The sequence below is a fragment of the Haliotis asinina genome, chromosome 15 (genome assembly GCF_037392515.1).
Source record: "Haliotis asinina isolate JCU_RB_2024 chromosome 15, JCU_Hal_asi_v2, whole genome shotgun sequence".
Lineage (NCBI taxonomy): Eukaryota > Metazoa > Mollusca > Gastropoda > Lepetellida > Haliotidae > Haliotis > Haliotis asinina.
The window spans coordinates 46,928,834-46,953,399 of NC_090294.1; the positions used below are offsets into that span (position 1 = coordinate 46,928,834).

A 24,566-nucleotide genomic window follows, 5' to 3' on the forward strand; every position below is an offset into this window, starting at 1 on the left:
CGCCTCGTTTTCATAACACACATGGTCTCGTTGGGAAACCCCTTTTGTCGTATGGTATATGTAACAGTGCTGGCGAAAAGCTTGTGTAAGACCTTCACTGCAACGCTTCTCTGTAATATTTCATGGGATTGTCTGTATGAAAGAAGATGTTTTCTGCTTTCTGCTTATTGCGATCAGGATTGACAGCTTCAACTGGAGGCCTTACTGGTCGTGGATTTCGTCACGTAGTCCAGAATCAGGTGAAGTATTTTGACATTGAATATCAACTTTATGGTACTTGATGCAGTGATCCGTTCACCGTTACATACATCATATACAAGGTTCAAAAATGCATTTAGAAATATATTGAGTGTGTATACATAATCACTATTAGCTAATTTAGCCACACATTCTCAGTCGTTACATAAGTCTTAATTAAATAATATGACGAAAGGAATGCAGAGTTGTCTATCAGAATGTCGGGTTAAATTAACTTAAAACATAAATACTTTTGAAAACTTCAGGTACATTATTTTATAACAACCACATCACAGTGTTTGGCTATTGATAAACACTAGTGGCTTTATACGGATCCTTCCTGCAGTGAATCACAGGATGTTGTGACAATATTTTTTTTTTGTAAAAATAAACTTGCAGGCAAGAGCGAAGTGACCAGTTAACCCTGCATACCACTTATGAGCAACACCTGGCTGTAGCATTTGCACAGACAGCTTGACTTATACTCATGTGTTTCACTTTCACACATTAACACAATTGTTTACAAAAGTGATAGGCTGCGAGAGTTAAGATGTAGTTGTCTATGCGAGCACTACAGCCAGTTGTGGGCAATAACTGGTATGCATCAATGACTGGTTGCTAGCCATTATTGGAAATTAGTTACATGAGCCTGTTCTATCCAAGATGGAATATTTGGAGCAATCACAAATAAGTAATTTATGATGCCTAATAGCTAATTGTATCATCAGCATATTATTACATACGTTGCATTTGAGAAAGAGTTCTGAGAGGGTTTTCTTTTATGTCTCTTTTAGTTTTAATAATTATATTGCAGCAAAATCACGACAGGAGACACCGGAAGCGTAACTTCACATATTGTACATGTTGTAGCCATGTGTGCAATCAAACCTGGGTCGTAGGCATGATGAGCAAATGCTATAACCAGTCAAATGCTGCTTCACTGACCCTAGTCCTTAAACATTGGTGGAAGGTCATGAGTTATCACTGAATGCGGCAATATCTTTTCAAGTTGTATAACTGGTTACTTGGTTAAGTAATGTGAAGATGTAGCAGGGCTGCGTCAGTCACGCACAGACAACAGAAACTGCTTTTGTTGTTCCTCTATGGCCAACGGTTTATTTGTGGAGAATACAGGTGAAAACAATAACCCAGGTGTGTGGGCCTAGGTTTATTTCACACCTGGCGACGCTGTTGTCTCTATCAAACGATTGTCTCAGAATGCGATCCACACCTGAACAACTGACGGTTGAATGTGGAGTGACCACAAACCTTGTAATGTGTAAAAGGTGTAAAGCTTAGCTGATTGCCCAAGCTGGCTATGTAGACAAAACAAAGGACCTAGGTGGGAAAGGGCTTTTGTTATTGTGTTGTGTGGTGAACATGCGATAAGCATGCTCAGTGAACTGGCTGTGAGTGATAGTTAAGGCAGGCTGAGTAACAGGATAAATAATATAGCTAAAACTAAGTAATGAATTTTGAAGAATTTATTTACATGAATTCTAATCAATATACAACATGTTAAAATATACAAAATCTGTCACTGCCACATACTTCCCTCCTGTGGAAAATGACGTCCACGTCATTCTTGGGATTCATCAATGAGTGAAAGAAGTGCTTTAGAAATGCCACTGCTGATGTGACCAATGACGCCAGTAGCAGCTAACTGTTCTATACGCCGACTCTTCTGATGCCAATCTGGATCAGAAGTCTGGCACATCACATATTCCCCGGACGTCTGCCATGTTGGTCTCTTGGTTTGGCGTCCAGAACGTCGTGGAGGCGGTGTTGGTCTTGAGACAATTACAGGAGGTGCAGGAGGAGATTCTCTTCCAACTGAGTCTTCTTGCTCTGATGTGTCTTCAGGTCCTGCTTCTGTGCCGTCTTCAGTATCAGTCTGCATGTGGTCGTCACCACCAGAAGCATTACCATCTGTCTCAACAGACACATGGTCGTCACCACTTGTCTGTGAGATAGATGTATCCTTATCCACAGTTTTCTCACTGATGAAAGTGTCTTCATCAGGAACTGCTGGAATTATATCCAGAGCTTCCTCATCTGACTCATTATCCTGGGTGTCTTCTAATTCCAAGGTGTTTGATGAATTGGTGACTGGTTTAGCAGGTGTCCTGGATCTTGGTGCAGGTGTTGGTTTTGGTGCAGATGGTGCCTCAAATATGGGAACTGATCCAATGGGTAAGAGGTGATTCCGATGAAGGGTCCTCTTCCTCCCCTCTCCTGTCTCTCTCCGCACAACAAACACAGGGATATCCTGGTTTGGCTGCGAGAGAACAACAAACGGATCCTCTTCCCAGCGATCTGCCAATTTGTGTTTCCCATCAAATGCAAGTGCTTTTACCAGTACTCTGTCACCAGTCTGAACAGTCGCGCCACGCACTCTCAAGTCATAACCAGTCTTCTGTCTATCCTTTGCCGTCTCGGATGCTCTGGCTGCTAAGTCATAAGCCTCTTGAAGTTTCTTTCGAAGAGAATCCCCATATGATGAAACTGATTCATGTCCGTGGTTGGTTCCAATGCCAAAAGTCAGATCAATCGGCAGACGGGGCTCTCGACCAAACATCAAGTAAAATGGAGACTGGTTGGTGGACTCATGTCTGGTACTGTTATATGCGTGAACAAGGGGAGCAACATAGCTCTTCCAGTCTGTCTTCTTATCAGGCTCTAGAGTTCCAAGCATGCTGAGCAGTGTCCTGTTGAATCGCTCAACCATCCCATTGCCCATTGGATGATATGGAGTAGTCCTGCTCTTCTCCATTCCCAGGATGGTACATAGCTCCTTCATCAGACGGCTCTCAAAATTAGCTCCTTGGTCACTGTGTATACGCTTGGGAATGCCATAGTGTAAGATGAAGTTCCTAAAGAACACTTCTGCTGTTGTTTTTGCAGTCATGTTGCGTGTTGGAATTGCTTGTGCATATCTTGTAAAATGGTCAGTTATGACAAGTACATACTGATGACCACTTTTAGAAGCTTCCAGGGACAAAAAGTCAAGGCATACCAACTCCAAGGGCTGTGTAGTAGATATGTTTATCAGAGGCGCACGAGCATTGGTTGGGGACTTCCTGCAGAGGCATCGACCACATCTTTGAATATAATCCTCCACATCCTTGTGCATTCCTGGCCAGAAGAAACGGTCACGTAGGAGCGATAATGTGCGGTCTCTACCAAGATGTCCAACGTCATCATGCAGTGCTCTCAGTGCATCCTCTATGTAGGCAGAAGGCAGTACCAGCTGTTGTCTCTCTTGTCCATCCAGTATAACCTTCCTGTACAGAACTCCGCTCTGTAATGTCAAGCTGTCAAAGTGCCGATGAAATGCAATATTAGCTTGGCATGGTGGATAGTCCTGTCGTCTTGGTTTCTTCCTTGATTTAACCAGTGTTATCCATGGTCTCAGGATGCCATCTGAAGACTGAGCCATTCTCCAATCTCGCTGTGTCATTGCTGGAAGATGCTGTCCAGGTGGATCCATATCAGTGACCTCTGGTGACATGGAGAGGCATAATGACTGTATTGCTGGGTGATCCTGCACAGTGTTGCATACTGCTCTGACTGACTCAGACGACATCTGGGACTGTTGACGACCATCCTCTATTCCCGGGAGTCTGGATAACCCATCTGCGTCAGCATTATTGAGACCTGGTCTATACACAATATCGAAGTTGTATGCAGCAAGGGCTGCCAGCCATCGGTGTCCCGTGGCATCGAGCTTGGCTGTGGTGAGTACGTAAGTAAGAGGGTTATTATCTGTGTAGACAGTGAAGCTATTACCATACAGATAATCATGGAACTTTTCAGTCACCGCCCACTTGAGTGCTAGAAACTCAAGGCGATGAGCTGAATAGTTTCCCTCAGATTTGCTAAGTCCTCTACTTGCATAGCTGATGACTCTTTTCATTCCATCCTGTTCTTGGTACAGAACTGCACCAAGGCCACAGGTGCTGGCATCAGTGTGCACCTCGAATGACTTGCTGTAATCGGCATATCCGAGGATGGGTGGTGAAGTGAGAAGATCCTTGAGCTGACAGAAAGCTGTTTGTTGAGATGTTCCCCACAGAAACGGTTTATCAGCATTTGTAGTCCTTGCATTTCCACGTTTCTTGGGCCTTGTACCAGGTATTAAGGAAGTCCGCTATGTGGCAGTGACAGATTTTGTATATTTTAACATGTTGTATATTGATTAGAATTCATGTAAATAAATTCTTCAAAATTCATTACTTAGTTTTAGCTATATTATTTATCCTGTTACTCAGCCTGCCTTAACTATCACTCACAGCCAGTTCACTGAGCATGCTTATCGCATGTTCACCACACAACACAATAACAAAAGCCCTTTCCCACCTAGGTCCTTTGTTTTGTCTACATAGCCAGCTTGGGCAATCAGCTAAGCTTTACACCTTTTACACATTACAAGGTTTGTGGTCACTCCACATTCAACCGTCAGTTGTTCAGGTGTGGATCGCATTCTGAGACAATCGTTTGATAGAGACAACAGCGTCGCCAGGTGTGAAATAAACCTAGGCCCACACACCTGGGTTATTGTTTTCACCTGTATTCTCCACAAATAAACCGTTGGCCATAGAGGAACAACAAAAGCAGTTTCTGTTGTCTGTGCGTGACTGACGCAGCCCTGCTACATTGGAGCCCCCAGTGAGGAATGGCCTAACCAGAGATCTGAGGACGAGTCTGTTGTCATCTACACTTGAGATCCTACCCACACCTTTTACCTGTATCATGACGTCATCCATGGGAAACAGCATGACGTGAGCTACGTTTTATCCTGTCATACACAACTGGTATCTTATCTGTAGATACAGAGACACTTGAGTGTAGATTCAGCTACACTTGTAATACATTGTACAGATTTGTACTCAAGTTACGCTTGACCTTTGTAATCAGCGGTTCAAATAACCATCATGTACACATTCATGTACATATAATCATTCTTATTTGCAAACCAATGTTTGAATATGTTCTGAATTCCCGCTTGTACATTTTCACTGAATATCATGTACCCGGGTTGTGCCTGTATGGATAGTATTACTTGGCCAATTTAGATTTTGTTGCAAACATGTTCGGTGAATACTTAGACCTAGAATGAATGCTCATGTATTTCAGAACTGACTTCCATAGATGTGGCAGTTGTCCAGTGTTTTTCTTCACCTCAGCCTTGATGATTGTGTGCGTGAATGAGAATACTCAACAGATATGAATGCTTGACTTCATACAACAAACAAATAAAGTGCATTTAGACATTCATATAAATAGATCAAGATTTACTTTAGTATCCGATAGGTGTTGTGTTGTTCATCTGGTTATAGGCAGTATTGCTTATGGTTGTGGTTCATTTTGCCTATGTTCAGGCTTCTGGTTTCATTGATTAGGATTGATTGTGGGTTCATGGGAATGGGCAGATATTGTGTTACATTTAGTCGTCACACCTTATAGGCATCCCCCCTTACCCTGCCACGCCAGTCAATTTATGACCATCCCCAGTGCTCAGCCACAAATAATACTTTCTTATGCATTTGGCCCTACTTGTTTTGGGGTTTTGGGGTTTCTTGTCTCGCGCCGAGGTATTTCTCATTTCTCACGAGGCCAACTGGACGCCTACCTATACGGTTCTCACACCCGCTGTTCCTCGTTTACATTTGATTGCTTCCTTCATTACTTTCACTATGACTGAACCAACACAAGAGGAAGTAAAGAATCTGATTGGAGCTTTCAAGGCACTAAAGACCTGGCCCAAGTCCGATAGTCCGGAGGACTTAGTACAGTGGATGAAGAGCTATACTCGGACTATGGTAAAGACTGAAGATGAATCTGAAGGTGCATTTAGTTCAGGACAATGTCAGAACCAATCTCCCTCCACTTTTTCGTCACCAGTTACCTTGACACAAGCCCCAAGGTTACCATCCTTCTCAGGCGAACAGAAGGGTGAGACTTCATTCGAAGTCTGGAAGTATCAAGTTGAATGTCTGCTACAGAACAAATCGTTGTCTCTGCAAGCTGTCGCCAATACCGTGCAGCATTCTTTACGTGGGAAGGCAGCCACAATCGCTATGTGCCTAGGTCCAGAAGCTGATTTGAAACAGTTACTTTCTAAGTTAGAAAGTATTTTCGGTAGCGTTGACAGGAATCAGTCTCTGCTAGCATGTTTCTATGGTGCACGCCAGGGAGAGTCAGAAGATGTTGCTGTATGGGATTGTAGGCTCGAACATCAACTGAACCAGGCTGCAACTCAGGGATCCAATCCACAGGAGACTAGGAGTGAGATGTTGAGGACCCAGCTATGGTCAGGATCTAAACCAGAGCTGAGAGATCTGACAGCACACATATTTGACCAGGGCAACAGTTACGAAGATCTTCTAAGGGCTCTACGACGAGCAGAGGCAGACCTGCAGCAACGGGGAGGAAGGACGGGGAGGAAAGGTGCAACCCCCAATATGGCCGCTGTAGCCGCCCAGGATCCAGAGATGAAGGAGATCAAGGGGATCTTGAAACAGTTGACAACTGAAGTTGCTGAGCTGAAGAAGCAACGGGACACTCCTCAATCTGACAACAGCACACCATGGCAATATCCACAAGGCAACCATGGATTTACTGCAGGAGTTGGGTCAGAATCATATTGGCGATCACAATATCCATCTCAGGAGCAACATTGGTCATTACCCCCCACAGGACCACAGACTCGAAGGTGGAATCAATCAGCTCCAAGAACCCCCCAGGATCAGCATCATTTTAGACACCCAGATACCCAAGAGCCTATTTGTTTTCGATGTAAACAACCAGGACACTTACAGTATGGATGTCGTGTGAGGCTGGATCATTCAAAGCTCCCTTTAAACAGGAAGACGCCTATGGGACGGGGCAAACCATAGGCTTTGGACCTAAACGCCCACCCAACAGCAACCAACAGGTAGCCACCTTGATAGGCAAACCTAATGAAGGTACAGTGTTTGTAAATGGAATAGAAGCAAGAGCCTTATTAGATACTGGATCAACAGTATCAACTGTGTCCCATAGCTTTTACGTTGAGTCCTTATCAGCTGCACCCCTACGGCCCTTGGATGCCATTCTGAAGATAGAGTGTGCAGATGGCCAGCACCTTCCTTATGATGGGTATATAGAGGTTGAAGTTGAGGGTGTAGGTGCAACCTCAGCCAAACTGCCTTGTATTATGCTAGTTGTCCCTGATACACCATATAACACCACAGTCGCAGTGCTGCTAGGCACAAATATTTTATCTTGCTACATGGATGAATGCAAGAATCAGTATGGGAGCCGATTTCTTCAAAAGGCTGATATCCATACACCATGGTATATGGCATTTCGCAATATGCTCTTACAAGAGAAGGAACTTGCAAGACACAACTACTCGTTAGGTAAGGTTCGCAGTGCTGAGCATGGTCGTGTTACCATTTCACCTAACACGCGGAAGTATGTGGCTTGGCAATCTTTGCAAAGTCTCGCACAAACTTACGGTAGTATCCTGTAAAACCCAAAAACTTTCGAACTTCCTCAGGATTCCTAGGAATGGGCCAATCCTTGATACGTTTCACCTTATCTGGATCAGCTTCTATACCATGCTCTGAGACGACATGTCCAAGAAATTTAATCTTAGTCTTGAAGAAGGAGCACTTGTCTGGGGTGAGCTTCATTCCAGTGTCTCTGATTCTTTGAAGGACCTGCTGCAGACGCTCCAGATGTTCTTCATATGTTGTGGAGAACACGATGATATCGTCCAAATAAATCAGACATATTTTGAGGTGAAGTCCATCGAAACACTCAGCCATGAGCCTCTGATATGTTGCTGGGCTATTGCAAAGTCCAAATGGCATACGATTGTATTCGAAGAAACCTAATGGACCAACCGTGAAAGCTGTTCTCTCCTTATGGCACTCCTCAATCTCCACCTGGTGATACCCGCTTTTCATATCCAGAGTGCTGTAGAATTTGGATCCTGCAAGGGCGTCAAACATCTCTTCTATACGTGGCAGAGCATAGGAGTCCTTTATGGTCTGACGGTTAAGCTGTCGGAAGTCGACACATAGGCGTAATTTTCCGCTTTTCTTGCGCACTAATACAACATTGGATGACCAAGGTGAAAAGGAATGACGGATGACTCCACTTGTAAGAAGTTGTTGCAGATGTTCCTTCACTTCTTGGTACATGGCGGGTGGAATTCTTCTGTGCCTCTGCTTGAAGGGTTGGTCATCTTTAAGGTCGATCCTGTGCTTCACTGATGTCACATGTCCAATGTCTTGTTCGCCCATAGAAAATACATCAAGAAACTGCGAAATGGTTTCCTTCCCAAGCTGGAGTTGTTCAGGTGTGACTCCAGCCTCACTGAAATCCATTAAATTCAAAGTCTGCTGACCTTCATCCTGTGTTGTTGTTTGGGTTGGGAGACCCTCAATGGAAACAACTTGAAGCTCGCATAGCAGGGCTCTTGTCGGAATAGATACTGTCCTTGTGGTGACATTGGAAACATGAACTTGAACCATGATCCTCTCGTTGTAATGGAAATCAACAATGGTTGGTGCAATGTCTAGATCGGGTGGGATGGCAGAGTTCTTGGTCGGTTGTACAACAGCACAGGTGTCTTTGTAGACTATAGGCTTGCACAAGTATCCCTGTATAACTCTCTCAGTGTTAGGTGAAATGGTAACACGACCATGCTCAGCACTGCGAACCTTACCTAACGAGTAGTTGTGTCTTGCAAGTTCCTTCTCTTGTAAGAGCATATTGCGAAATGCCATATACCATGGTGTATGGATATCAGCCTTTTGAAGAAATCGGCTCCCATACTGATTCTTGCATTCATCCATGTAGCAAGATAAAATATTTGTGCCTAGCAGCACTGCGACTGTGGTGTTATATGGTGTATCAGGGACAACTAGCATAATACAAGGCAGTTTGGCTGAGGTTGCACCTACACCCTCAACTTCAACCTCTATATACCCATCATAAGGAAGGTGCTGGCCATCTGCACACTCTATCTTCAGAATGGCATCCAAGGGCCGTAGGGGTGCAGCTGATAAGGACTCAACGTAAAAGCTATGGGACACAGTTGATACTGTTGATCCAGTATCTAATAAGGCTCTTGCTTCTATTCCATTTACAAACACTGTACCTTCATTAGGTTTGCCTATCAAGGTGGCTACCTGTTGGTTGCTGTTGGGTGGGCGTTTAGGTCCAAAGCCTATGGTTTGCCCCGTCCCATAGGCGTCTTCCTGTTTAAAGGGAGCTTTGAATGATCCAGCCTCACACGACATCCATACTGTAAGTGTCCTGGTTGTTTACATCGAAAACAAATAGGCTCTTGGGTATCTGGGTGTCTAAAATGATGCTGATCCTGGGGGGTTCTTGGAGCTGATTGATTCCACCTTCGAGTCTGTGGTCCTGTGGGGGGCAATGACCAATGTTGCTCCTGAGATGGATATTGTGATCGCCAATATGATTCTGACCCAACTCCTGCAGTAAATCCATGGTTGCCTTGTGGATATTGCCATGGTGTGCTGTTGTCAGATTGAGGAGTGTCCCGTTGCTTCTTCAGCTCAGCAACTTCAGTTGTCAACTGTTTCAAGATCCCCTTGATCTCCTTCATCTCTGGATCCTGGGCGGCTACAGCGGCCATATTGGGGGTTGCACCTTTCCTCCCCGTCCTTCCTCCCCGTTGCTGCAGGTCTGCCTCTGCTCGTCGTAGAGCCCTTAGAAGATCTTCGTAACTGTTGCCCTGGTCAAATATGTGTGCTGTCAGATCTCTCAGCTCTGGTTTAGATCCTGACCATAGCTGGGTCCTCAACATCTCACTCCTAGTCTCCTGTGGAATGGATCCCTGAGTTGCAGCCTGGTTCAGTAGATGTTCGAGCCTACAATCCCATACAGCAACATCTTCTGACTCTCCCTGGCGTGCACCATAGAAACATGCTAGCAGAGACTGATTCCTGTCAACGCTACCGAAAATACTTTCTAACTTAGAAAGTAACTGTTTCAAATCAGCTTCTGGACCTAGGCACATAGCGATTGTGGCTGCCTTCCCACGTAAAGAATGCTGCACGGTATTGGCGACAGCTTGCAGAGACAACGATTTGTTCTGTAGCAGACATTCAACTTGATACTTCCAGACTTCGAATGAAGTCTCACCCTTCTGTTCGCCTGAGAAGGATGGTAACCTTGGGGCTTGTGTCAAGGTAACTGGTGACGAAAAAGTGGAGGGAGATTGGTTCTGACATTGTCCTGAACTAAATGCACCTTCAGATTCATCTTCAGTCTTTACCATAGTCCGAGTATAGCTCTTCATCCACTGTACTAAGTCCTCCGGACTATCGGACTTGGGCCAGGTCTTTAGTGCCTTGAAAGCTCCAATCAGATTCTTTACTTCCTCTTGTGTTGGTTCAGTCATAGTGAAAGTAATGAAGGAAGCAATCAAATGTAAACGAGGAACAGCGGGTGTGAGAACCGTATAGGTAGGCGTCCAGTTGGCCTCGTGAGAAATGAGAAATACCTCGGCGCGAGACAAGAAACCCCAAAACCCCAAAACAAGTAGGGCCAAATGCATAAGAAAGTATTATTTGTGGCTGAGCACTGGGGATGGTCATAAATTGACTGGCGTGGCAGGGTAAGGGGGGATGCCTATAAGGTGTGACGACTAAATGTAACACAATATCTGCCCATTCCCATGAACCCACAATCAATCCTAATCAATGAAACCAGAAGCCTGAACATAGGCAAAATGAACCACAACCATAAGCAATACTGCCTATAACCAGATGAACAACACAACACCTATCGGATACTAAAGTAAATCTTGATCTATTTATATGAATGTCTAAATGCACTTTATTTGTTTGTTGTATGAAGTCAAGCATTCATATCTGTTGAGTATTCTCATTCACGCACACAATCATCAAGGCTGAGGTGAAGAAAAACACTGGACAACTGCCACATCTATGGAAGTCAGTTCTGAAATACATGAGCATTCATTCTAGGTCTAAGTATTCACCGAACATGTTTGCAACAAAATCTAAATTGGCCAAGTAATACTATCCATACAGGCACAACCCGGGTACATGATATTCAGTGAAAATGTACAAGCGGGAATTCAGAACATATTCAAACATTGGTTTGCAAATAAGAATGATTATATGTACATGAATGTGTACATGATGGTTATTTGAACCGCTGATTACAAAGGTCAAGCGTAACTTGAGTACAAATCTGTACAATGTATTACAAGTGTAGCTGAATCTACACTCAAGTGTCTCTGTATCTACAGATAAGATACCAGTTGTGTATGACAGGATAAAACGTAGCTCACGTCATGCTGTTTCCCATGGATGACGTCATGATACAGGTAAAAGGTGTGGGTAGGATCTCAAGTGTAGATGACAACAGACTCGTCCTCAGATCTCTGGTTAGGCCATTCCTCACTGGGGGCTCCAATGTAGCAGGGCTGCGTCAGTCACGCACAGACAACAGAAACTGCTTTTGTTGTTCCTCTATGGCCAACGGTTTATTTGTGGAGAATACAGGTGAAAACAATAACCCAGGTGTGTGGGCCTAGGTTTATTTCACACCTGGCGACGCTGTTGTCTCTATCAAACGATTGTCTCAGAATGCGATCCACACCTGAACAACTGACGGTTGAATGTGGAGTGACCACAAACCTTGTAATGTGTAAAAGGTGTAAAGCTTAGCTGATTGCCCAAGCTGGCTATGTAGACAAAACAAAGGACCTAGGTGGGAAAGGGCTTTTGTTATTGTGTTGTGTGGTGAACATGCGATAAGCATGCTCAGTGAACTGGCTGTGAGTGATAGTTAAGGCAGGCTGAGTAACAGGATAAATAATATAGCTAAAACTAAGTAATGAATTTTGAAGAATTTATTTACATGAATTCTAATCAATATACAACATGTTAAAATATACAAAATCTGTCACTGCCACATAATGCACATTATGCACATTATGCACATTATGCTACAAAGATACAATCTGTTGCAGTAGTTACTATCATACATCAGTAAGAGCAGTGGGTTTCACATGGGTTTCACATTGTACTTGATATATTGCTTCAGAAAAAGTCCTGTACACATGCATGTGTGTACTATTTTTCACTTAAAGTAGGAGGTTAAATATACCTGTCAATAGAACAGAAATGCAAATATGATCTTGCACCATTTGCTGTTAAGAGCATCGGGGCAATGTGAGTATGTGCAGATGTATTGTGAGTGAATGCTCTAGTATCTCTTCATCCTGTTTGTTCAGATCCACTGTCCAAGATGTCAGAAGGTGGTTCAAGGAACACGGCAGTTCAGTGTCATGAAAAATCTCAGACAACCCAAACCGGTGAGTTCAAAACCTGATCTGGTCTTAGGGGAATTGTAAGGGAATAATTGTGATAGCTTTGATATCATCACCTGTGGTGTTTGTTTACAGCAACCACCGAAAACATTTTAAAAAATTTGCTTTTGGTCATAATTGAAATAAGTTATACCTTGCCATAGCACAGGTTTTTGACTCCACGGATGTTATTCGACATCTGCCTTATAATATCTATTACAGGACTCGGAACAGAGGCCAAGTAAAATCATATTTTCCAAGGACATAACCCAATTGCTATTTCTCGTTTTGTGCTCAGACCAGTTGACCAAAAGTTCAAGTTATTGCAGGCAATGACACACATTCTCCAAGTTATAGGGGTCATGACTAGTATAGTATGGTATGTTCAGCAAATGATTTATATCAGTTTTCAACTTCATTTTTCCATCAACATGCTCAAGCAATAATAACAGATTTGCTGAAAATATTTCATATTTCAGGTGTCAGGGATTTTGAGATTTCTTCAGCCAGTCAGGAAGACCACATCCACAGCTGCAGGGAAAGTTGTGCAGGAGTTACCTCCCCATGCTGAGAAGATTGTTGGAGGCTGGTTAATCGGGTGTGCCGGGATGGTGGTTGGAGCTGTCATCTTGGGAGGTGTAACAAGGTAATAATGGTAACTCCCAAAACTACTGCAGCAATGTGGTACTTTTGTCATTCTAGCTGAATGATACAGTTCACTCCTTGTTTTATTGTGTGATTTTTTAAAGCAATGTATACTTTACAGGAAATCTGATTACAAAAACTCCAGAGTTAGTGAGTTGGTTTATACCAGTGTTATGAAAATCTCATCAAAAAATAAAATTACAGCAAATTGGTCAGCACCCGCTCCCTCGACTGTGAAGGACAAAGGGACTGGGCTTCTGTCCACATTAGCAGAATTTCTTCACCCTAAAAAGTGAGGATGCCGGATTCCCATCACATGCCGTTATTTAAAAATATCCATGTTATTCCTTATCTGATTGTAGCAAAATATCCCAGCAGTGTAGTTATTTTCAGACGCCTGGATGGTATAGTGACCGATACAATTTGATCCTATTTCTGTGTTTTTACCTGGATATTTCGTCATGTCATGTGAAAATATGATGTCTACATACACGTAGCAAGCCATTTGTTTCATATAAATCCGAAAGATTGCAAAGCTTTATATTTAGACTGTTTTGAGGGTTGGCCCAGCTGTCATAGCAAACATCATACGTAAATTTTGGTAGCTACGACCCTGGTTTATTATCTATGATAAAAAAAACCACACAGTTGATTTATCTAAATTCGTAAACTAATAACAACGACTTTGCCATTTGTAGAGAAATCTGAAATTTTTCTTACGTAAAGAAGTTCCGTTGGTATCCTCAAAACAGTTTCAAAACAGCGACACAGAGATTACATCTTCCTTGCTGTAACTCGCATTTGATGGTATAAACCTACACATGTTATTTGTCATCATTCACTTGATGGTCAGTTAATGAATTTATAAATTTATAAATAGTGGTAACACAAATAAAATTACTCGACATAGGTTCCCATTTGGCATTTCTCCTGTCTGGAGTAAATACTCAACATTATAAATTAAGGTCTGATTACACGATGCCATTTAGAAAGTGGTCAAATGCAACATATGTCATATTTGGGATTTCACTTTCTTAGTAAAGTACAAATTCTAGTACTTTTTTCGGTTGAGTCCCATCTGGGATTCGAACCCGCACCCTCAGAGTCAGGCACCTAATCGCCAGCTTACTAAGAAAGTGAAATCCCAAATATGACATATGTTGCATTTGACCACTTTCTAAATGGCATCGTGTAATCATAGCTTTCGGCCGTGGGAGCCGTGCCAATTTACACTCATCAGAGGGGTACACAAAGTACGCAGTCTAGACTACCAGTTGTCCGACTTTCATTTTTGTGGAAGTCGCGGTGGCTGAGCGGGCTAGGCGGCTGACTTTGTGTGCTGGCGATTAGGTGCCTGACTCTGAGGGTGCGGGTTCGAATCCCGGATGGGACTCAACCGAAAAAAGTACTAGAATTTGTACTTTACTAAGAAAGTGAAATCCCAAATATGACATATGTTAAATTAAGGTCTGTGGCAAATGTATTGCATGTTATGTAATATGTGCATGTAAGTGATGCAAGAGGGTTTATCAGCTGAGTTACAAAAACAAACATCGATCAAAGGATTAAGCAATAACACATTGATTGATTATTTACTTACACAGCGGATTTGTCGAATGGGTAGTGTTTATGTGTGTAGATTTATGTAATCTATACTGAATACACCCTGTTGTAAAGTACGAGCATAAAAACAACATCCTTCCTACAAAGAATTAACCGCAACTACTTGATTGATTGATTGTTGCTCATTATTGGCTAACTAATGGCGGACATCATACAGTTAGCTGCCAGGTGTGCTGTCCTGAGTGACCAGTGAGATTATGTATACACACCAGTGTGAAAAAGTTTCAAACAATGTGTCACTTTTTTGCATATTAGACTGTTGATAGACACAAGACATAGAGCAGGATTATTTAGCAACTTCAGATGAATGGATTATCATTCTTTTATGTGGATATTGATGGATACATTCCTAAACGAGGTAGTAGCCTGACATTGTTGCTATAACTTTTGTCTGTCTTAAAGTTAATGTATGCATTTTGTTTTTATTTATTTCTTGTAGCATTCAGCAGAATATGTATAACAGAAAACATTCACTAGATTGCGAATAGGGTGTGTGTGAAATATGATTCACGTTGGCAATCTATACAATCAATATAATAAATATTAAAATCATGTTAGAAATTCACTGTAAGTATAAGTGAAACTCACAGTGGGCCCCGTCGGAGTGGGAAAGGCACTTATTTTCAGTAGCAGGGGAGTGACCAGTTTCGTTCTAAGTGAACTCATCGGACCATGTTGGTTTTTTTTTAATTAACTTTCAAAATGCATACAAATGTGACAAGGAACTAATTAGGTTTATAAGGCAAAATATAAAGTCGTTCACTGACTTCGTTACTTTTCAGTCCTAATGGGGTTTTTATACCACTGTCAGATGAGTAAATTTCAAGGTGTTTGATTTGTTTTCATAATAACGAAGTAAAAGACTTCATCTTTGATGATCAGTCTAAACATAAATTATCAACTGCGCATATGGGAGGCGCAGCAGAGATCACGAACCAGTCACGAATTCTGGAATATCATCCGGGTACTCATGGGAGAAAAACAATAACAAAAGAAACCACCAGAAATTGCCCCGCATCAGTGCCCCTTTAAATTCATCAGGGAGGGAATTCCATTTGACTCAATGCCATGTTCTGATAAGACTTGTATCCTAATGATTTGTTGTTCCAAGTCATGTTTGATATATAGTCTGTGTTGATAGAATCAATGCTTCAGCGGAAAATGCCATTCCGTTGTGATAGGTGCTTTTCTGTGCACCTTGAACAATGATGTCTACTTTTCAGATTGACAGAATCAGGCCTGTCCATGGTTGACTGGCGACTCCTCAAGGATATGAAGCCGCCAGGATCACAGCAGGAATGGGAGGAGGAGTTCGAGCGATACAAACAGTTCCCAGAGTATAAATAGTAGGTTGCTATGGTTACACAGATTGTTACTCTTTCAGTAATACATGTGTACCTGTGATGACCAGTTTTTACATTGTTTTGTTTCTGGACTGCACTGTCCCCTACTGTTTTCTGTCCATGAAAATCTCCAGGATATGCATTTTGATAAATCTCCACCTGTACCATCTATAGCTCAGTCTGAGAACAGTATTGATTACTTCCCTTTGCTGGCTCCACCTACTCATTGTATCCACTTAGATAGCAGTTACAACCAAGCTTGCTACTGTGGATCGCTGCCATGAAGGTTTGCTTGCTGTACGACTCAGTTATAGGGGGAAAATGGTACACACAAATTGTCAGGTCTGAAACCTAAACAGAATATATATTAGGTACCTCTGTAACAATCATGTTGCTAAGTTTAATTGGTTAGATAAAAGGAAGCAAAAGATTGGATAAATAACCAGCAGAGGGCTGTAGACGCATCCAGGGTACTAGTGGAGATTTATTAGAACACATACCCAGGAGATTACAATGCTGACTATTCACCTGATAGCTACGACAGTGAGTCTGCATCCTTTGCATCCTGTAACTATGTCCAACCTGATAATCTATCAACAAAAGCAACTTGCTTCCTTTCCTATGACCATGAAGAAACATGAGGTAAATTAGGGTATTAATTCTCAATTCTGTCGTGATCAAGGATGGCTGGTTGTGTGCGTGAATGCATTTATATTTCGAGTTCTATTTTGTCAGTGTCAGCAGCCAGAAGGAGATGACTCTAAGTGACTTCAAGTTCATCTACTATATGGAGTATGCTCACCGGATGTGGGGACGTGGCGTGGGGCTGGTTTTCGCTCTCCCAGCTCTCTACTTCCTCAAGAAGGGATGGATCACCAAAGCCATGAGACCCAGGCTTGCCATCTATGCATCATTCATAGGTTTCCAGGTAAGTCATAACAAAAGACTGCTTAACTTAACAAGCTTAACTTAGGCCATGGTGGTTTTCACAAATTGACATGTCCTGTGATGAGGCATTCAAGCAAAGGGAGGTAATCTATAGTCTGACATTGGGAGAATATTACCTCCCCTTGGTCATGATGTAGGTCATGTTTGTGTTTCCATACATGATGATGATGATGATGATTATGATGGTTATGATTATGATTATGATTACCTCAAGAGGGGATGCTCTTCCATCCAGACCCTGTAGTGTTCCCATGTGAAGGATGTGATGCTTTCGTAGTATGGAGATCCTAAATGAAATGTTCTCTCATGGAGATTTTCTTAGTAGAAGTAGTCACCTAAGCATTTTCTTAGGAGATATCTGATGACAAAGCAGATACATTTTATGGATAACAAGGCCTTAAGATAAGATCATGATACAGTTTATAGATAACAAATTCTTAAATATTATCATGATTATAGAGACAAATGGGTTTTTTAAAAGCGTTCAAATTATGATGTTATTTGAAGAAGTATTTTGTTCATGTACGTTGTGCCTAATAGCCAATTTAATGGATGAGTTGGTCTATGTCATTGTACTGCTGTTTGTGAAGTAATGGGGGTATATAGCATACGTTCTGTCCTTCCGTCCTTTACATGGTAGGTTCACCAAACTTCAAACATGTGCCTTTTTCTATTTTAAAGTTTATCAGAATTTTATAATTTTTTTTGTTGTTGTTGGTTCTATGGAAATGTGACTGGGTGCAAACTGTGTTCTTGGTGCTCACGATATCAACCACTGGCCCAGTGCTGCCATGGTGCAGAACCCGTTATATGGTCAGCCATTAGATAAGGGAAATATTTCTGAGTACAGTGTTAAACAATGAAAACAAACAGAGTACATGGATGTTCAGCTTGGATTGCTAACTACAGGGTTTCCTTGGCTGGTACATGGTGAAGAGTGGTCTCGAGGAACAGAAGAGTCCAGATGGCGTCCCCCGCGTGTCCCAATATCGCCTGGCAGCTCACCTTGGCTCCGCTCTCTTCCTGTACACACTGTTGCTGTACGGAGGTCTCATGCATCTTACCAAGCCACAGAAGGTAGGAGCAGACGTTTTCCATTGTCTTGAACTGGTTACACCATGAACATGCAGCTTAGAATTGGTGTCTGAACTGTAGGCCATGCTTGTCTGAGAGCCATCCAACAGGATTTGGTTGTCAGGCTCACAGATTTGGTTGATGTCATCATATCAAAATTGCTTAGATGAATTCTCATAATGTTTAGGACTATAGTCTGGTCCAGATTCAACTGTTTACATGAGCCGTTATATAACTGAAATATTGCTTAGAGTGACTTAACAACAAACTAACTTGTTACCTGTTTTATTTGTGTTGTATGTTTAGCACTTTCAGACAGAGGCAAATCTGGCAAACATTTCTACTAAGTCAGGACATATTTGTGTTAATTTTCCATAGAGCAGTTTTAGGACTGGTCAGAATACTATGTCACTGGGGCATCCACGTTATCTCAGAAAGATACCCCTATTAAACTGGCATTAGATGAGACTAGTACTCCAGACGAGTATTAGTCTACACTTAACCACATACACACACTGTGTTAGTCAAATAATGTTAAAAACATTTTCACCTCTGTCACCTGGCGCATAAAATCTAGTGAGTTTGTGGATATAGTTACTCCTGTCCGTCTTTGCAAGTTTGAATATTGCTGTATTGGAGTTGTGTTTTGTGTTGTGACTGTAGATGCCCAACACACGGCAGATGACACGACTGCGGGTATTGACGCATGGAGTCCTGACCATGGTCTTCGTCACAGCTCTGTCTGGTGGGTACCAACTGAAGGATGGGGAGGGGATTAGTGTTTGAAGGGATGGATGAACAGGTGAGTGGAGGGTGTCAGAGGTCAGTGAATGGTGGGGTGGGTGAGTGGCAGGTTGGGTGACTCATGGACAGGTTGGGTGAGCAGTTGGCAGGGTGGGTGGGAGATTGGTAGGGTGGGTGAGATATTGTCAGGATGGGTGAGTGATTGCCAGGGTGGGTGAGAGATAGGTATGGTGGGTAAACTGAAGGATGGGTGAGCAGTTGGTAGGATGGATGGGTGGTTAGCGTGGTGAGTGAACTGACTAGTTGGTGAGTGGTTGGGAGGGATGAGCAGTTAGCAGGGTGGGTGAGTGGTTGGCAGGCTGGATGAGAGGTTGGCAGGGTGGGTAAACTGAGAGGTGAGAGATAGGTATGGCATGTTAACTGAGGGATGGGTTAGTGTTTGGCAGAGGGGGATGTGTGGTATCCAGGGAGAGTGAGTGTTTGGCAGAGGGGGATATGTGGTATCCAGGGTGGGTGAGTTTTTGGCAGAGGGGATGTGTGGTATCCAGGGAGGGTGAGTTTTTGGCAGAGGGGGATATGTGGTGTCCAGGGTTGGTGAGTGTTTGGCAGAGGCAATGTGTGGTATCCAGGGAGGGTGAGTTTTTGGCAGAGGGGATGTGTGGTTTCCAGGATGGGTGAGTGGTTAGCATGGAGGGTGAACTGAGGGATGGGTGAATGTTATGCAGAGGGGGATGTGTGGTATCCAGTGGGGTTGAGTGTTTGGCAGAGGGGGGGGGGTGTGGTATCCAGGGAGGGTGAGTATTTGGCAGAGGGGGATATGTGGTATCTAGGGAGGGTGAGTGTTTGGCAGAGGGGGATGTGTGGATTGCAGGGAGGGTGAGTGTTTGGCAGAGGGGGATATGTGGTATCCAGGGAGGGTGAGTGTTTGGCAGAGGGGGATATGTGGTATCCAGGGAGGGTGAGTGTTTGGCAGTGGGGGATACGTTGTATCCAGGGAGGGTGAGTGTTTTGCAGAGGGGGATAGTGTGGTATCCAGGGAGGGTGAGTGTTTGGCAGAGGGGGATTGTGTTTGGCAGAGGGGGATGTGTGGTTTCCAGGGAGGGTGAGTGTTTGGCAGAGGAGGATGTGTGGTTTCCAGGGTGGGTGAGTGGTTAGCATGGAGAGTGATCTGAGGGGTGGGTGAGCGTTTGGCAGAGGGAGATGTGTGGTTTCCAGGGTGGGTGAGTGTTTGGCAGAGGGGGATGTGTGGTATCCAGGGTTGGTGTGTGTTTGGCAGAGGGGGATGTGTGGTATCCAGGGAGGGTGAGTGTTTGGCAGAGGGGGATGAGCGGGTGACAGGAAGGATGAGAGGTTGACAGGGTGGGTAAACTGAGGGTGGTTGGGAGATGGGAAGGGTGGGTGAGAGTTTGTCTCATTTTGGTAAACTATGGGATGGCTGAGCAGTGTGCAGGGTGAGTGAGCGTTTGGCTGGGTGGGTCAGTGATCAGCAAGATGGGTGAGTGTTTGACCAGGTGAGTGAACTAGCAGTAGGTGAGCAATTGGTAGGGTAGGTAAAGTTAGGGGTAGGTCAGTGAAGTTAGTGTGTAGGTAGTGATAATATTTCATAATGTAACTTTGTCATGCATCATTTACAGACTGCCACATAGAGCTGTAAAATGTTCACAACCAAACACAATCACATCTTTTCAAAACTATTTCAAATTTCAGGAGCATTTGTTGCTGGTCTTGACGCTGGTCTGACCTACAACTCCTGGCCCAAGATGGCGGACAAGTGGATCCCTGATGATCTTGTTACCATCTCTCCCAAGTGGAAGAACATGTTTGAAAACCCAACCACCGTCCAGTTCAACCATCGGCATCTGGTACACTTTATTGTTGTGATGAGGGAAATGGCCTACAATGTTTTCTCCTGATTTGTCCACATTGTCAAGATGTCCTCCCACTCACAGTTTTACTCACACTTCGTGAAGCCTTCCCTCAAACCCATTGTATTAATCCCATAACTACATTGTTCTCTGTGCGTGCGTGCGTGCGTGTTTGGGGGGGGATCGGGGGAAGGGCTGTGTAAATATCAGCATAAATCAATTTTCATTCAAGAGATGAAATAAGATAACAACCCTGGTTACTTATCCTGTAGAAGATGTCAGGATGAATATCTACAGCATATTTCATTCATAAGTGCTCAGTCAATCTATGAAATCATGAAAATGGGAGCATAAATACTTTGGGGATTGTTTGATAAAATCGTGGGCTGAGGCTTAAGTAACAACCAATATTCTTGTAGCATAGATTTTTTGTCCACTATACATATGTGTCTGTGTATAAAATTCACAGGACCTGGTGTGATTTCCATCCACAGGCGGAGTCAACTGTACTGGCTATCACAGGGTTCTGGTGGGTAGCTCGCAAGGCTCCGTTATCTCCACGAGCCCGCATAGCACTCAACTGTCTTTTGGGCATGGCTTTCATCCAGGTAATTATACCCCCTCCATCACAATGGACTTGTCCTATCCTGCCTATCTTATGGATATGGCCAGTCCATTATTCAAGGAAAAGCCGGAGGTTTTTAGCATTTCGAATTTGAGTGAGTGGGTGAGTGAGTTTAGTTTTACGCCGCACTCAACAATATTACAGCTATATGGCGGTGGTCTGTAAATAGTCGAGTCTGGACCAGACAATCCAGTGACCAACAGCGTCTCTACAATTGGGAACCGATGGCGTGTCAGAAAACCTGACCACCCAATCCTGATAGTAGCATGGGTTACCGAAAGCCAGTATTCTAACCTAGACCTTCATGAAATCACAAATGGCAGTTTAAGGTAGTTCTGCCAAAAAGTGATGAATAAGATGTGAAAAACAGATGGTTGATAACATGAAGTATCCCCAGTACAATATGTATGGACATAACAGTGACGAGCCCGGCAATGTAGTCCATTGGTCCTAACTTAATTGAACAGTGTCATCTCCACCGTGAGTATCACCATTCATCTGTTGTATTTTCCTGCAATACAGTCAATTATTATACAATTATTATCATGACATTGGTTGTGTTTCAGGCTAGCCTGGGTATCACCACCCTGCTGCTGTACGTCCCCACCCACCTGGCCGCCACCCATCAGTCTGGTTCTGTCGCCCTGCTCAGCTTTGCTACTTGGCTGGCTCACGAGATCAAGAGGATGCCAAAGTAACGGCCTTGACAGACGCATCTTCTTTCCTGGAACAAAATCCATTTAAACTGCAGTTGCTTTGACTGACCTTGAAAATCACATCCCTCACATCCCATGATGTCGCTCGAAGTTTCACACATATCCGACATTTTGAAAACTGGATTTTTTACTTTACATGAAAGTACAAGTGTTCCCTTATTCTTTTCCAATTTCTTCACTGAGGAAATAGATAAAGGAACACTTGTACTTTCATATGTTCCCTTATTCATTTCCTTGAGTATATTTATATTTTGCATATATTATTAATTTATGTGTTAAGGATACATTGTGTAGAGTGTGTACCACATCAGAACTTTGTCCAGACCTGGTCAGAGGTAGATATTTGGACCAAGTCTAGGCATGTTTGTGTCTCTCAGATAACAGGAACTACAAACATAGCAAAGAGGACCAGAAATGCTTTAGTACTTCATTTAACAATAAATCATGTTAAGATACCTGCTTATTGAGAAGGTTAATCCAATTTTGAAAAATATTTGCTTTTAGTCTTTTCCTTTGTTCCTGCAAAGACTTGTCTTGTAAAGAATACTAACAAATCCATGTATATATTCAAAGGCTTTGACGAATAAAGTGTTGTATTGTGAACAGGTTTGCACAATGCAGTGGTGTAATTTGGCCAGTTGAGCTTCATTCCAACTATATAAGGCGGTCACAGGTGGATCAGTTGTCCTAGACAGCAGAATTCACATTGTTTTTTCCCCTATGTAAGTATGTCTGTATTTGTGACTTGAAGAGAAACAAGATTTGTGTATTATCCCATATGATATGGAATGCAGGTTTGTGCTTCTTCCTTCCTTCCTGTGTGATAATAAGTGTATTTATAATACGCTAACCGTCATTCACTAGGTGGATGCCCATAGCGCTAACCTTCTTTCCTTATATCTGACTTGTAAGGGTTAAATAGTCTAAACCAGCATTCACTGGGACCGAAGAAATATCCAGTTTAGACAATGTGCCAGATTGATGAACTGGTGATAAAAGTACAAGCCATGGATGGGACTGAGATTTTGTGCCAGTGTTGACAACATGCCAGATTGGACAGGTGCTGGTTTTGACAGCTTTCAAGATTAAGTAGTTTGAAAACGTGGTTCAAGAATATAGATTTGACAGAATTTCTGCAATTGGGACAAAGTCTCTTGGATATCAATTTGGAATATATATTGGACAGAGTTGAAGTCTTAACTTCTTTGAGTGTCATTTTAGAAGTTGGCATATACAAAATTGAACAAACTATGAATAATAAATACTTTTAAGGCAGATGTAACATTTTGATACAAATTCTTGTACTGTTGTCAAGCAGCAGTGCCTACCTGGCTTTGGTGTAACAGGAGCCTGTCATCAAAACTTTAGATTATTGTTCATTGTGATTATGTGATTATCAGAACAAAATCCTTGATAGTTGATTTCACCTTAGTTGCAAAAGACTGGGTCATACATCACTTCAGGCTTTCCTCGTCATTCAGCTGTCAGTCAGTGATGTAGTGGAATACTGCTACAGACCGTGTCATGGTACACCCGCCCAGGAAGGATAAGGACAATGTATCATTTAAGTAGTTAATTGGCATACATGTTGATTGCAGATGTTATAGAGTGAACAGTGTAAGGTTTTGAGTACTTTACAAACAGTGACATGGCAACAAGGCACTGCTGAAGATTAAGCCTGTATCAAGCAGTTGTTTCCAGATGTGTTGTCATGTTTCCAGAACAGAGGTCCACTAGTAGAATACTAGATGTACATCTAGTGTCATTGCATCAATGGCTTGTGATCTGGTGTGTACATTTTGTATGTGGCAATGCTGCTTTTGTTTTGCTGTTGTACCTATATTAAAATGTACATGTTTGCATATCTGTGCCTTCTTGGTTGTCAAGGACAAAATAGCTGTTGAGGTTGAAAGTACTGCCAGGCACCCAGTGTCAAACATAATGGTGCTTCCAGACAGACAGAGTCAACAGTCATGGTTTCAGGCAGCCTGTGTCAACCATTATGGCAGTTCCTGGCACCAATGTCAACCGTTTTTGTAGTGATGCCTGGCATCCAATTTCAACCATAATGACACTTCCAGACAATGGCAACCATAATGGCACTTCCAGGCAGATATAGTCAACCATACTGACGCTTCCAAACGGACATAGTCAACCATCCTGACTCTTCCAAGCATAGTCAACCATAATGGCACTTCCAGGCAGACATAGTCAACCATACTGACACTTCCAAGCATAGTCAACCATAATGGCACTTCCAGGCAGATATAGTCAACCATGCTGACACTACCAGGCAGGCATAGTCAACCATACTGACACTTCCAGGCTTAGTCAGCCATAATGGCACTTCCAGGCAGACCTAGTCAACCACACTGACACTTC

General features: G+C 42.9%; 2 protein-coding genes across 2 annotated transcripts; one reads left to right on the forward strand and one right to left on the reverse strand.

The window, feature by feature from the left end:
- The first annotated feature begins 2 nt into the window (after positions 1 to 2).
- LOC137265639 (heme A synthase COX15-like) lies at positions 3 to 24,046 on the forward strand. Its single transcript, XM_067801072.1, has 10 exons — positions 3 to 239; positions 12,527 to 12,607; positions 13,081 to 13,247; positions 16,093 to 16,215; positions 16,948 to 17,140; positions 18,070 to 18,237; positions 18,898 to 18,979; positions 20,686 to 20,840; positions 21,338 to 21,451; positions 22,035 to 24,046. The coding sequence occupies exons 1-10, from the start codon at positions 147 to 149 to the stop codon at positions 22,164 to 22,166; spliced, it is 1,308 nt and encodes a 435-aa protein (XP_067657173.1). The 5' UTR covers positions 3 to 146; the 3' UTR covers positions 22,167 to 24,046.
- LOC137265692 (uncharacterized) lies at positions 1,817 to 2,815 on the reverse strand. The gene has a single exon (XM_067801122.1). The coding sequence runs from the start codon at positions 2,813 to 2,815 to the stop codon at positions 1,817 to 1,819; it is 999 nt and encodes a 332-aa protein (XP_067657223.1).
- Positions 24,047 to 24,566: the final 520 nt, after the last annotated feature.